Genomic DNA, 15,174 nt, shown 5'->3' with positions numbered 1-15,174 from the left:
TACTGAGTGAAAAAAAATTTCAGATAGTAGCTAGTATAATCAAGATTACAATGAGTACAATTCAGATTACAATGATTATAATCTGAATTTTTCTAACTACTATCTGAAATATTTTTCACCACAGAAATGACGGAGTATAATCTGAGATGATATCCAGTGTTATCTTGTTCTTTCCGTGTACACGGATAAAAAATTATACTAGACTCAAGAGAAAAAATCTTGAACCAAGAATAGCATTTCGAAGAAAATATATTTCTTCAATCAAGAAAAAATTCTTGAGCTAAGAAAAATTTATTTAAATCAAGAATAATTTTTTGGCGCAAAAATTTTTTGCCTTTTATTCAAGAAATTCATTTCTTCATAATGGTATTCTTGATTTAAGATTCTTGCCCTTGAGTTTAGTTCACTTTTTTATCATTGTAGCAGTTAAAAACAAAAGAACAAAAATCAAAACATATTATATGGCAGCTAAAAAAGACGTTAATTTTGTTTTGATCAGAATCACCTCCTGGGGGAAAAAAATTAGTCTCATTATGAATTACATTCTTAATTAAATTTATATTTTGAAATCAAATTGACTTGATAATGAATTAATCAAAAATCCATGTTGCGAGTGTAAGTCTGTACTTCTAATCTAACTAATCTATGAAATTGTATTCAATAGTTAGAAATAAGAGAAAAAAGGTAAAATGTATGTTATCTTAAGAATGATCTTAATATGACTGATGAATCACTAGATGCAACAGCTACCAGCATCCAGAGTCAGAGCATTATTATCAGAAACCCTGACTTAGCAGTTTGCCAGAACAGATACATCGCGCATATTGGAACTCAACTATTAGCTGAAAATAACGAATAAAATAATAAATATTTAAAATTTATCACGTACTCAATGGTAGGATTCACTCCAGGACAATCCATTTCAATTTTATTACAATATATAATGTGTGAATTTTTTTTGCAAATCAATTTTCTTTGTAAAAACAATATTATAAAGTTAAATTTTCTTCATCAACAACATTTAGTACTAGGTAATTTTTATATTTACCTTATAATTAATTCAATATAAATTTTGTACTATTTTAATTATAATCACTATCAAACTTATTATGGATTACTTCTCTTCATTACCTGAATTTCTAATATGTAACAAAGCTAAAAATATTTTTCTATCCGACCATAGAAAAATTCATAAAACTCACTGCTTTCTTTTTATACTATTTTTCATCAGAAATTTAAAAGATTTTTACGATAAATTTATTCAATCATACTTGTTTCAAAGTTTGAATTTAAGCATTAAACTTATATGAAAGAAAAATTCTTTTGTACGGGTGTAGCTACACTGACAGAAGAATTAACTTTATTCCTAAACAAATATTCTTGAACTAAAAAAAAATATTTTGATGAATATTAATTTGCATTGAATTAAGTAGAATAATTCTTAATCCAAAAAAAATTTTCTTGACATAATTTAATTTTCCTTTGTTTAAAAAATTTTCTGTTTGATTCAAGACAAATAAATATTCTTCAAAATAATTTTCTTAGTTAAAGATTTTTTTTTCGAAATTGCGTCATTTTTTAGTTTTTCAACTATTTTTAATATTAGTCTTTCTCAAAGTGATCAATCGATTCAGCCTTTACATATAATCAGCGTTTCTAAAAAACTTACAGAAAATAAAGTAATTTTTTTGAGTTTTAATTTTTTGAGTTTTACAAAAATTCATTTAAATTGTTAACTTTGCTAAATTTAAAATTACAATAATGGTATGAATTTTTAAGGTCCTTACTTTTTAAAATTAACCCGATATGTTTTTTATAATACGTTGCTTTACTGCTATACTCCGTCATGCCCTTCTCGCCCCTATACCTCTGTAGTCTAGAGAATAAATAAACGAGAGAACACCAAAAAGAAAAGATGACGAGTAAAATTATCCACGGTACGTCATCTGTGAGATAAAATGTAGTAAAAAATAAGTATGTAGACAATATATATTATTAGAGGCTACAAAATGAAAGAAAATGTATTGCGCGTCATCACTACCATCCCCAGTGCTAATTGGCGGAGATGACGTATGGTTAAAGTAATTGGTCCAACGACGAGACACTGTGTTAAGTTGAAAAATGAAGTTTATAAAACAATAAAAGAAATAAAAATAATGACGTATTTACCCATTCTTTTTACAGTTTATTTAGACAGTGTTTACTTTTTATTTAATATATACTTAATTTATCAATTTGAAGTGTCAGTAATCATTATATAGAGAATGTTATTTGAAAATACGTACCTCGAAGAGTATCACATCAGTAAATAAGAGACTACTTTCCACAGTTCCGATCATTTTTATTTTATTACACTTTTATTTAATATTTAATTCGTAGATTCTGCATTTATAGAAAAAAATTTAAAACTTTGACAATAAAAAAACACAAAATTTTATTAATTTTGATGTATTTACGTTATCTAGTTACCATCCAAGCGTCATAAAAAAATAGCGACTCTTTAGTAGATTTTGCTCAACAAGAAATAAAAAATTAATAATCGTTAACTTAAATTTAATAATACATTAACAAAAAAAATAATTGTGCTGCTTGGACAAGGTTCTACAGTATTTGAAAAAAGTTTGAAAAATCCAAAAGTACACGCTTCATAACGCTCATTTATTTTTTTTAATTTTTAAGAAAAAAATAAATTGTATAATTAATTTTTAAAAGAAAAAAAATAATCAAGTGGTTTCTCACAAAGTCTTTTCTAATATTTTTTTAATTATTGGCGTCCGTTTTTTGTGACATATACCCACGCAGTCGAAAAAAATCTATCTAGTGATGATTGCTTGATCTCATTTTAACTTGATTGAGTGGCGCCATTGTTTTTACGTGAGAGAAATGAGAAAAATTCTTTTGTTTTTGTACGTGTTTATTATGCACAGTAAAAAATTTTGCGTCATTGCGTCAAAAAATTTGGTGTTAAATATTTAACACTTTTGTATGTAAATTTAACATTTATTGTTTTAAATTAACACAAAAAAGGGTTAAATTTATACACAAAAGTGATAAATATTTAACACCAAACTTTTGGACGCATTGACGCAAAATTTTTTACTGTGTAGTCAATTTTAAAAAAATTCATCAAAAAAAAAAAATTACTCAAACAAGGCTATTGATATAAAATAGGGTACTAGTTCATCGAATTTTTAAACTACTAAAACAGTCCAGTCTTGATACGTCAATTTTTTAGGGAGTTATCGTGATTACATAAAAAATCAGCATTCAGACATCCAGACAAACATAAAATTTTTTTCGAAATGTTTTTTTTTTTCAATGTAGCAACATAAAATGATTTTTAGAAACTATAAGATAAAGTAATTAGCGTGTTTTCTCAATATACGCCTACTCATATTATCGTATAAATGCAATATGGTCATGATAGAGGCATTTGAAAATCACAAAGTTCAATGGACCTTAACGTGTTGGGAGTAAAATACTACCTCAACGGCTTCAAGCTATGAGGCGTGCAATTTTTAATATAAATACTTAAATAAAGTAAGAAACACTTGTACAATTCAAACGCAAAACTTTAGTTGACTTGAAAATTACTTTGAGTTGGAAAAACTTTTGCTGCTGGTTAGAGTAGTTCCTTTTCTGTGTCGGAAATTTCATTACATAACATGTTCGACAAAACGATAAATTTTGTGTTTCCAGCAGATTTATGATTTATTCTTTTTTATTAAGAATTTATCTGAAGTAGGGATGTCTAAGTAATTTACAAGCATTTTACACACTCTGCGTCGTTGTATCATGAGTTGTTGATTTAACACGGTTGTAATAAAAACCCAAGTGACCTAGTCTGAAGCTTTGATGGCTAGTGTGCCTATATTTTTTTTATATTCATTTTTTTCCCTAACGTCTTAGTTCAACTCAGTCAAGGTGGCCACTCGATGACCACATCTGCGGTTATACCTCGACAAACCCCTCATTGTTAATATGTATTCTGAAAAGCATACGAAAATACCCTTTGTTTAGCACTTCTTTTGACCTATACTCACGATAGATTTAAACCGTCACGGAGTGTTGCGTCCACCGCAACTGATTGCAATGCAAAAGATATATGTCTTTCTTCTTTCTATTTTTTTACTTTTCTCTAACCTATTTTCTCTCACATTGATTTTTAACTGAAATGAGGGGACGTTTAATCTAAAATTGAATTTTGTTAAAAGTTTTGCCAGGTGATCATTTTATTCATAGATATCTAGTGAAAATAATGTATGTACATTATTTTTATTATAAAATTTAAATAAAAGAATTAGTAAAACGGTTGACCCCACAGGCCACCCCTGCAACTTAACGCTCCAGAAATTTATCAATTACGATTTTTTTAAGCTCTTAGAGCTCAAAATCATGTTTTTACTGCTATTCAAGCTCATAATAGAACTGTTCTACGTTTTTGTGCGCTTCAAGTTCAAAAGTTTAGTTTGTATTCAGTAAATTCAGCGCGGTGGAGTGAGCTTTACGAAAATTCTCAGAAAGAAATTCAATCTGATAAAGAATTGAAAAATGATAAAAAAAAAACCACTTTTTTTTATATTCAATATCTTACGAACCACTTAACCAATTTTGAAGAAGTTGGCGGTGTTTGACGCCGTTTGTTAACAACTGATAGTTAACTTGTTACATCAAAAACTATCTAAGAAGAAATTTTAAAGTTACTTGAAAAAACACTTTTTTCCTAATTTTTTGACAGCGATATCTCTTGAACAAATCGACCAATTTTGATGTGGTTTAAGGCATGTCAGGCAGTTATTCAAACACAAAAATTCTATTTTTTACTTACTAAACAATCCAAGAAAAAATTTTTAAGTTATGTAAGAAAATCACTTTCTTCGAAATTTTTCGACAACGATTTTAATTTATTTTTTTTTTTTTTTATTCATTCATTTAAGAATTTAGACCCTGAAGCCTAAGCTCCCTAAGAGCTTGACAGTAATATAAATAACCTTAACATTTATGTACTCCACAAGGGAGTACATTTTTCTTCAACAAATAAACCAATTTTAAAATAAAATAATTTTAATACAATAATTGATGTTGTTTTTTTTTTTTGCGATATCGCTACTTATCTGTTCAGTTTGCATTCTATAATGCTGAAGTTCGCAGTCAGCTGTCAATTTTAAAAATTTTTTTAACAAATTAATTACAATAAAAAAAATTGTTCTAAAAATTTTCACTTGTAGTTTTTATTAATTTTTACATGTGAAACTTTTTAATTAAATTTTTTTTTAATAATTGCATTATTATAAAATTTTTAATGTCTGCCAACTTCAGTGTCATTGCATTCTTATTATTTACAGATATTTTACTATGGTTTTATTTTTATTATTTTTATTTTATGGCGCTAAAAATCGTGAAGTCTTTTTTAACATTCGAGCCGTCCCCTCTATCTTCTACTCTATGCTAAAAATGGAAGTGTTTTGAACTACAACAAAACACGTATTATATTCCGGAGCCGATACACGGCATCCCTATGAGAGAAGCTGTTGTGTACTAGCCTTGATGTGGTGTCACCTATGCAGTTTTGTTGTAGTTATCCCATCTCGTGCTGCCACCAGACATAGTGTTGCCAACACAGATCACCTAGTAGGAGGTTTCACCCGCGTCTTGTGTCATAGCATCTCTCATCCAGTAAGTACTCCACCGGGATGCCGTGTATCGGCTCCGGAATATAATACGTGTTTTGTTGTAGTTCAAAACACTAGCATTATATCCCTCCGTCCGATACACGGCATCCCTATGAGAGATTTGTTTGTTATCTGCTGGTGATCACCTCAACGCTATGTGATGCTGAAAATAATATGAATTATGCTTATATCTAAGATAGGTATTCGGTTATGTAATGAAAACCCCTTAGGATCATTTTTTTTTTTTTTTTTTATTGAAATTACTTAAAAATATAATTTATACTTTCCATCTTATTGTAAGTATTCCACCTTGTTATATGTATTGCAATTCAAGTATATGTCTAAATATGATAATCTTTATCTCTTACATTGGCTTAAAGTTATTTGTTAAAGAAATGCCTGGGCTCTTTGATGATGCGGTCACCTGACGGTAGTAGTGACGTCTGAATGTCTCCGCACATCTCCAATTTCCTCTGTCTAGAATCTCTTGGACTGGCCTATCATCCAGACATCCTCTTGATGCGACTGTCGCTCGAATGCTGCCTGGAGAGGCATCTATATTAGCGTCCTTTAGGACTGAGCGAATCCAACCCGCTATTATCGTCGGTGAAGCTGCCTTAGCTGGACCCGTTACTGTAATGAAGAGACTGTCGAGGTTCTGACCAGCTCTCCTCTTCTCAGAGAGTTTCAGCATGGCTCTAATCCATGTGACCGGGCAGATTCTTGTATTCCGATGGCTCAGCAATCTCCATTCTGACTGTCTGAAGCTCGCTCGATCTGTCTTTGATCCAAAAGCCGGCCAAAGTATGATCTCTTTTCCCAGGTTGATTAAGTGATCCTTCGAGATCTTCAATAAAGTTAGATCGTGCACACGACGCCCTGACGCTAGTAAAAGTATTATCGCTGTCCTGCGTGAGACCTCAAAGAAGGTTAACCTTGGGAGGTCCGCTGCTAGCCATTCGAATAAGGTTTTTGTGTCCCATATCTCCGACTTAGTTTCCTTTGGTTTAGCTACTGAAATTGCTTTCAGTGTTTGTCGTACAAGGAACTCAGATGACAGGTTGATGGCCTCCCTACCTGAGCAGAATGTGGCTATTGCCGACTTGTGCACCAAAATTGTGCTGTATGCCAAGTTGTTCTGTAGGTGCAGACTAGAGAGAAATCTCGCTAAGTCAACTCCTCTAGGGGAGCCAGGGTTAACCTTGTTTTCTTGGCACCAGGTAATCCATCTTCTAATCGGAGCCTTATAGGTTTCCAAAGTCGAGGCTCGCCAGCTCGACTTGACTAGGTCCTTTTCACGGGGGTCCCAGTTCTGGGTAACGGATCCCCACACCCAATCCTCCACACTTGGAGTGTAAGCTGGTCTACCTGCGGAGGTGGACTGCCCGTGGTCAAGTCTATCAAAACTCTCTCCAGATTCTGGATTGTTATCGGGGGATTCCTGCTTCTGTTGACTAGGTCCGGCATCCAGAAGGTTTTTTCCCATTTTGGGGCAACTATTAGAAAGTGGCCCCTGCTCTCGTTCAAGTGTGCAAGAACTCTTGGAATCAGACTTGGAGGAGGAAATATCCAGGCGAGCTTGAAACTCCATGATTGACTGAAGGCATCGGTGAATGCGGCTAAGCGATCTTTGCAGTCCCGAGAGGCGTATCTTTTGACCACCGCCGATTTGGCTGAGGCGAATAAGTCTATTTCGGGAGTACCCCACGTTTTGAATACCGTCTCCGTGGCCTCTGGTAAGAGGTGCCACTCCGGCAGTGTCCTCTTTCTTGACAAACGGTCTGCAATCCCGTTGTATCTTCCAGGAAAATAAAAAGCGGACAGAGTTATTTTTAACTCGTCGACCAGGGAAAGGAGTTGGAATGTAAGTTCGTACAGTTCCAGTGACCTTGTTCCTCCTTCCTTCCTGATATATGCTACCACTGTACGGTTGTCCGTTTGTAGCAGTATATGGGCTTCCTTTAGGAGGTGAGCCTGCTGTTTCAGTGCCTGATATACAGCCAGCAACTCCTTCTTGTTGGAGTGCCATTTCTTTTGTGTCGCTGACCAGTTTCCCGACATATAGATCCCGTTCAATTGAGCTCCCCAGCCCCTGTCGACTGCGTCCGTCGTCAGGAAGTGTGTTACCTTGCTCTTGTGTAGAGGTGAACACAGACTCGTGGCTTCCTTCCACCAGGTTAGATCGTTCTGAACCTGGTTGTTTATCCGAAGTCTCTGTCGAGGGCGGTTCTGACTGAAATGAGTCGAGAACCGTTGAAGATGACGGCAATGGAGCTGGCCCCTTGGAACTACGAAGCTTGCAAAGTTCAGGTGTCCCAGAAGGCTTTGAGCCTTCTTCAAGGTACAACTCTGATCTCTCAACCCCTCCTGGACGAGGGTCTGGATGCTTACGGCCTTCTTGAGTGGAAGCTTTATCACACCTGTCTGTGTGCTCCATGTTATTCCCAGGAAATCTAACTCCTGGCACGGCTCTAAGATACTTTTGTCCCAGTTGATCTGCCAACCTAGTGAAACTAACAATCTTACTATCATTTCTATTTGCTTTAACAATTTGCTTCTGTTCTGGCAGGCTACCAGGAAATCGTCTAAGTACACTGCTACTCTTATGCCCCTTGAACGTATTAACTCTGCTATCCAGTTTGACACCGAGGCAAACGCATACGGGGCAGATGAAAGGCCGAATGGCATGCACGTCATCTGTAGGAGCTCTCCTCTGAAGTGAACGCGTAGGAAGCGGCGGTGTGCTTCGGAGACTCGAATGTGGAAGTATGCTTGTGACATGTCTATTCGCACTAGCCAGTCTCTCGGTTGTAAAAAATCTGGAATCTTTGAATGAGAAATTAGCTGAAATTCCTTCACCTCTACGTACCTGTTCAGGTTCCGAAGGTCGAAGATCGGACGCCAGCCTCCATCGCTTTTCTTTATCAAGAACATTCTCGACACGAAACTTGGTCCCGGGTCTGTGATCTTCTCCAAGACACCCTGTCGTAACATAAGCTCTATCTGTTCTGTCATCTGGTCTGAGAATGGTGTTTCGTATCGAGAGTCTCTCCAATTGTTTGAGAGGGCTGGTTTTTCTGCAAATGAGATTCGGAAATTTGCTATAATATCTAGTATTACCTGTGGAGCACCTTGACTCTTCCACTCCTCCACAAATTTGGCCAGTTGGCCTCCCGAGAATTTTCTTGCTGCCATATAGTCATTTGCCGTCTTTCCTACGAAATGTACCTAACTGCTTGGGCTTGGCTGAATCTTTCTTGGGGAATACTTTTCTGTACTGGGGCCTGGTCTGGTCAAGTCTACCTGATGAAGTCTGAGAGGCTCTCGGAGTGTAGGAGTTCTCACGTTTTGGAATTCTGCTAAAGTTGTTAGAGCCACTCTGCTTACCGCTGCTGTGTGCTGGCTCTTTCAACCAAGTCTGTGCGCCTCCCAAAGAAGTAATTAAAGAAGTAAGCTTTTCCTTACCAAAGAGGTGTTGCGAGCTAGGTGGGATTCTCTTCAATGCTCCTTGAACCTGCTTGTTCGGAGCCTCATTAATTATCCTATCTCGCCTTGCTTCAATACAGGATGCTCTCTTTCCGCAGATTATCTTTAACATCTTTTCAGAATTACGGAAGGTCTCCGATTTTTCCCTAAAATTTAAGTTAAACATGTTTATTAAATCTTGAGAACCAATACCCTCTGGATACTGTTTAGCCCATTCTATTATACCCTGCAGTGTGGCTTGTAGCACCTCGTTCTGAGTTAATACTGCGTTAGCTAAACCTGCAAGAACCCGCTCGGTTGACTGTTGATAGTCCTTACCCTTGTCTAGGTAGCAGAGCTCTTCGTTGACCTTGAGCTCTGTGAATCCAGGTGAAGCTGAAAATTCTTTAAGGGTATCACCATACCTAATGTCCTTCCAATCATCCATTTCAAACCTCTGAAGCCCTGATAAGGTTTGTAATTTTGTCGGGTCAGCCTGAACTACCTTCTTCTTGGCGTTAACCTCAGTCTTGTACTTACCCAGGTTTAGGGTGTCACTCAGTGGAGGTTCCTCTACAGTAGATTGCGTATCCTCATCTCTCTGAGAATACAAATTCACTAGGTGTTTCATATGTCCCTGTAATGCCCTCATTTGTTCGCACATCTCTTCGTACTGTACACGCTTAGGCGAGGGAGAACCATCATGGTTGCCGGTAGATCCGTCTCGTTTTCTCTTTCCATTATCTGCCTTGTCGTTTTCTTTGTCACTCGCCATCCCGAAATACTTTCTTTCTCTCGTGTATTACGATTTATTTCTTTTATTTGTTGTCTAAAACTTTTATTATATATTTTTTTTTTTTTTTTTAATTTTCTATAACACAAAAATGGACGACTATTGTGGTCGAAAGTGCTCAACGCTATGACGTGAGACGCGACCAATCCCGTGCTTGAGGTGATCACAGGGGCAAGAGGGGTAAAGAACTACAACAAAGTCAGCCAGAGGGCATGTAAGTAGGACGACTAAAGGCAAGTACACAACAGCTTCTCTCATAGGGATGCCGTGTATCGGACGGAGGGATATAATCGGCTAATACGAATTCCATCTGACGAAGTTAGTTCATTTATCAATCCGTCAGGTGGCGTATCCAAGTGGAATATTTCCCAATATATTATTAAATTATTTAATAATTAAATAATAGCTCGATAGCTTTTATTTATTAAAGTAAGTATAAATAAATTATATACTTCCATCACAAAAATATTATCCAGAATAAAAGAAAATAAAATAAAAAAATTAACGAAATTAACCTTGAAAACAAACAAACACCACTGCACCCATAATTGTCCACTAGAAGATGATGGTCATTTTTTTATGCTATTTTCTTAAATTTAGTTTTTGTGTGTAAATAGAGAAATATTTACCATTATTAAACTTGATCTCAGCACGTTTTTAAATAAGATTATGATCTTATCTGTTAAATATAATTAATATCAGTAGTATCATAAAATGTAATTTCAATAATACTGAAGTTAGCGGTCAGCTGTCAATTTAAAAAATTTGTTTTACAAATTAATTACAATAAAAAAATGCTTCTAAAAATTTTCACTTGTAATTTTTATGAATTTTCACATATGAAACTTTTTAATTAAAATGTTTTTTTAATAATTTAATTACTATAAAATTCCAAAAAAATTTTTAATATCTGTGAACTTCGGTGTTATTAATTTCATTCGTATAGAACTTGATTTTATGCGTAAAGCATTATCAGCTATTAAAATCTCATAAAAATTTAATTTTTCAGATAGAATCAAGCAGTATATCCATGCTTAAGCAAGCAATATATATTTTTTCATGGATCATTTTTCTTTTCTTCAATAGTTTGTAACTCAGTTTTTATCATCGCAAGTTGTAAACTCAAGTTAGAAAACTCAAGAAATCATTATAACTTAAAAAACCGGGAGCTGCGGACCGATAGTGAAACACATTAGGAATCCCCACTTTACTTCTTTATGCTCCCACTTTGATAATTTTATTCATATTACAACAAATGCAACTCACCAAGCAAAAGACTAGCGTCGATGTATAACCAGTGTGGCCAGATCGTGCGATTTTTTTACCCCCACTTTGTACCGCTTTCAATGTAGTCAGATGAGAGTGTCCTACAAAGTGGGGGTAAGAAAAGAGCACGTTCTGGCCACACTGATACTGTATAACATTTCCAATTCATCATACGATAACAAATAATCTCTGTAACAATACAAGTTAGGTTGAAGCATAACTCATATAAAAGTGAAAAATTTTTTTTAATTATTTGTTTAAACTACTCAACTATAATTGAGTAGCTAATTCAATTGAAATAATCCAATTATTTTTTATAAGGTAATCTTATTTTTAATTTTATAAGTTGAAAAAAATTTGAAAACTTATAATTATTTCTATGAATATGTTAAATAAAAAAAATAATAAATTTTTCGATTATTATAAATTTATATTATCTTTTTAACTTCCTGCAATAAAGAACAATAATTTTCTAAAATCGGGGTTATTGTTTTAACCCAATTTTCAAAAATCAAGTTTTTATCAGATCTTCACCGAGTTTTGCGGTCCTTAGACGCTACTTCATCTATTTTCACAGTAGTGTTGGTATAGTTATGGATAAAGTTGCAGGGATTGCCTGTAGAGTCAATCGTATTACTAATTCTTTGTTCATATTATAAAATCTCATTCTTGATGCAAACAATTTCATGATTCATAATTTAATATTGTAAAATTTTTAACAAAAGTTGTTATAACAACAAAATTATATTGTAACTACAATTATAAGTGATATCTATTTATTTTTTATAGAATTACGGTTATAGAAGATTACTTGGTTCAAAAAATTATGTCCATTATGAATCATAAACCAAAAGAAGAGACTAACTGGGAGAAGTTAATTGAAGAAAATCTTCAGCAAATGATTGATGACGGGGGGATTCCTATAAAATATGAATCAAAAAATGAAGAAATTGCAATCAAGAAAATAAATGTTGGAAATAAAATAATATCGATTGCACCACTGAACGAAGTGATCAAAATTTATAATGAAGCATTAGCCCATGCACTACCTGGCTCAGAAGTATTAGCTCGTGCATTTGCTAATAGATCAGCAGTTTTAACAAACGGTGCAATGTATGAAGATTCATTGAAAGATATTGAGAGAGCATTAAAAATTGGATATCCAGATAATTTGAAGGCTAAGTTATATGCACGGAAAGCCAAAAATTTATTGGCTTTGAATCAAAAAATGTGTCCTGAAGTTAAAGAAGCAATAGCTCAAGCTAATATGTGGATTGAAAAAATGAATGACAGTAATAACAAAAAAGTTTTAAGCAGTCTAGATCAGCTACAGACACAATCACTCAAGAAACCGGTAAAAAAATGGGATGACAGCTTTTTCATGCCTAAAATTACTAATGAAAATCCTAAAATTTTAAGAGCGTCTTACGCTATAGATATACAGCAATCTAAAAAATTTGGCCGTCATATTGTGGCTACGAAAGATATTAAGGCAGGAGAAGCTGTTATGCTTCACAAAGCTTATTCAACAATATTATTTACAAAACATTGGCACACTTACTGCTGGAACTGCGTTAAGTTTACCTTTAGTTGTGTTCCATGCAACCATTGCACAAACGTCGTTTACTGCAATGAAAACTGTCGCGATGAAGCTTGGAAAGACTACCATGATATCGAATGCCAAGTTATACGTAGTCTTGTAGCTTATGATAAAAATAACATAGAAATGAACAGAGCAAGTCTGCGACTATTGATAAGAGCTCTTAAAGAGTATGGAAATGTAGAAGCTTTATACAAAAAAGTCCAAGATCTTGAACAGATAGAAGGTAAATTTCATTTAGTATGTATACATAAAAATATTCATTATCTATTATGATTGTTATTTTTTTTTTCTTAGACACAATTGACAGAAGCCTAACTGGAGGAATATTTGATGATAGCAAGTATGCTAGTGTATACGCATTGTTACGAAAAGATTTAAACTCAATGGAATTAGAACTTTTTACCAGAAAATCTATTGAAACACTGTATATGTTAGCGGCGACAACCGAAATATTTGGTAAAAAAATTAATAAGATGAGCGAGTTAAATAACATTGAATATGCTATTTTTATTGCGAAATTACTCATTCATCATATAGCAATCACTAACACTAATTCTATTACGGTATTTTTCATTTATACTTATAAAAACTTGAAAGGTTTAGAAATAGAGATGTTTTATAAATTTTTTTTTTCTATTTGTTATTTTAAACTAGCTATTGCAAACTTTTCAATTTTCTGATGATAGAAGAAACAATTGTAGATTTAATTTTATCCAAAATTATTTCAGATGATGCCAAATGACGACAAAGGTAATGTGATAAGATCCTGCGGAGTTTTATTGCCACTTTTAAGTTTGTTCAGTCATAGTTGTGATTGCAATGCTTATCAATATGCTTCTGGAAATATCAGTGCTGCTGTTACTCTTCAACCAATAAAAAAGGGAGAGCAAATATGCATTAGTTATGGAATATATTACCGTGACGCGCTAACTGAAGTTAGGCGACAATCCCTGAAGTTAAATCATAACTTCTGGTGTGAATGCATGCCTTGTAACAAAAATTGGAATCCGAATTACAGGCCACCGTCTTGTTTGGTAAATTTTAAACTAATTTATTATATTTAATTATCTTTAAAATTTGAAAATATTGATCTAGAGAAATCTAGGACCTTTAAAGAAAAATTTCCTTCTATTGAAAATGTAAGAAACATGAATTTATATTTGACAGATGCAAAATGGAGCCCGTAAAAATATGCATAAACTAATTCAGATGATACAGAAGTATGACAAGTTTTCACTGATAGTAAAATCTTATCAAATATCTACCAGGGACAAATCTCCAACTGATATTTTGAGAACAATTACTGAAATTACAGATTTACTCAATGGTTATGGTAAATACGTCAATTATCCATGTGCTGAAATCGAACACGCAAAGAATTTATTGCTAAATATTTTGCATTGGGTCTCTGGGTATTAATTAAGTTTTTTAATCTCCAAGTCATTCAAAATCGAATGAGAGGTTCAAAAGTTATAGCCATTAAAAAATAGTCGTTTTTTTTATATAATTTTTGAACTCAACCAATAGGAAGTTTCTCGAGCGTTTCAAGCAAAAAAAAAAAAAAAAAAACAAAAAAGCGGAAAGTCCTGGGGATGGCCTACCGGTCAACCGTTTTTCAGTTATTTTAAAAATTGTTTATGGATAGTGAATCTAAATGATAAAATTATAAAAATTTATCTTGACCATGTCAAATTTTTTCTTCAATTGTTTTCAAGATTTTCATAATTTTTAAAAACTAAAAACAGTGTCATGGATAAACTTTTAGATTCATCGATTTTTTATGGATTACTCTTTTTGATTTTTTTTTATAAAATGTAAAAAATATTTTCTTCAACAAGTATGTAGTGATATTAATGAAAAAAATTTAAGCGTTTTAGCTATATTGAAAAAAAAAAAGCCGCTTTTCTTAAAAAATTTCATGAACATTTTTTTTCTCACTACTTTTATGATTGCACGGTAAAAATAATTCACAAAAATTTTCGCCAAAAAGTCATAATTTTTTTTTTTTTATTCGTAAAACGTTCATGATACCATCCAAAAAGCCTCCCTTTGTAACGAATTCTATGCGCTCCTACCGTATATATTGTTGAGTAGTCTTCGTGAGCACTAATATTTGATTCCGTCAATCACGGGACAAAACTACATGTAAACTACATGACACCTCTCCATATATGTTACATTATCTATTCCATATTCTGTTTAATTTTAACGCTATTATACATGTTCTCAGAAACACATAATTCGAAGGTTAATATTTACAATCTAATTTAAATAAATAAAAACAAATAAACATACTATTTGAAATTTTATCATTTTCTGACAGAAAATCAATTTTTATATTGTTTAATGCCCTTTCAATATTTTTATCTACTTTG

General features: G+C 33.2%; 2 protein-coding genes across 3 annotated transcripts; one reads left to right on the top strand and one right to left on the bottom strand.

Annotated features, from left to right (window-relative positions):
* Nucleotides 1-6,825: 6,825 nt before the first annotated feature.
* On the bottom strand, nt 6,826-9,916 carry LOC141536193 (uncharacterized). Its single transcript, XM_074256531.1, has 2 exons — nt 9,138-9,916; nt 6,826-8,749 (listed from the first exon to the last, which is right to left on the bottom strand). The coding sequence occupies exons 1-2, from the start codon at nt 9,910-9,912 to the stop codon at nt 6,957-6,959; spliced, it is 2,568 nt and encodes an 855-aa protein (XP_074112632.1). The 5' UTR covers nt 9,913-9,916; the 3' UTR covers nt 6,826-6,956.
* Nucleotides 9,917-10,276: 360 nt separating this feature from the next.
* LOC141536194 (SET and MYND domain-containing protein 4-like) lies at nt 10,277-15,096 on the top strand. 2 transcript variants are annotated; one of them, XM_074256533.1, is made up of 6 exons: nt 10,277-10,359; nt 10,940-11,517; nt 11,986-13,022; nt 13,094-13,362; nt 13,528-13,833; nt 13,967-15,096. In XM_074256533.1, the coding sequence occupies exons 3-6, from the start codon at nt 12,023-12,025 to the stop codon at nt 14,216-14,218; spliced, it is 1,827 nt and encodes a 608-aa protein (XP_074112634.1). In that variant the 5' UTR covers nt 10,277-10,359; nt 10,940-11,517; nt 11,986-12,022; the 3' UTR covers nt 14,219-15,096. The 2 variants fall into 2 exon arrangements, with proteins under 2 accessions (XP_074112634.1, XP_074112633.1); XM_074256532.1 differs by lacking the exon at nt 10,277-10,359 and having other exon boundaries at nt 10,804-11,517.
* Nucleotides 15,097-15,174: the final 78 nt, after the last annotated feature.

Source organism: Cotesia typhae, unplaced genomic scaffold, assembly GCF_013202065.1.
Source record: "Cotesia typhae breed Kobodo isofemale line unplaced genomic scaffold, CoteBio_Ctyphae scaffold_152, whole genome shotgun sequence".
Taxonomy (NCBI): Eukaryota; Metazoa; Arthropoda; class Insecta; order Hymenoptera; family Braconidae; genus Cotesia; species Cotesia typhae.
This window is presented reverse-complemented; position numbering and strand designations above follow the sequence as displayed.

What these genes read in the sequence shown, in the direction of transcription:
- LOC141536194 (XM_074256533.1), top strand. Translation starts at nt 12,023, where the DNA reads ATGTCCATTATGAATCATAAACCAAAAGAAGAGACTAACTGGGAGAAG. An exon ending in AGATCTTGAACAGATAGAAG is followed by an intron (nt 13,023 to 13,093) that starts GTAAATTTCATT and finishes TTTTTTTCTTAG; the next exon opens with ACACAATTGACAGAAGCCTA. An exon ending in ACAGGCCACCGTCTTGTTTG is followed by an intron (nt 13,834 to 13,966) that starts GTAAATTTTAAA and finishes TATATTTGACAG; the next exon opens with ATGCAAAATGGAGCCCGTAA.
- LOC141536193 (XM_074256531.1), bottom strand. Translation starts at nt 9,912, where the DNA reads ATGGCGAGTGACAAAGAAAACGACAAGGCAGATAATGGAAAGAGAAAA. An exon ending in TAGCTCGCAACACCTCTTTG is followed by an intron (nt 8,750 to 9,137) that starts GTAAGGAAAAGC and finishes TCTCATTTGCAG; the next exon opens with AAAAACCAGCCCTCTCAAAC.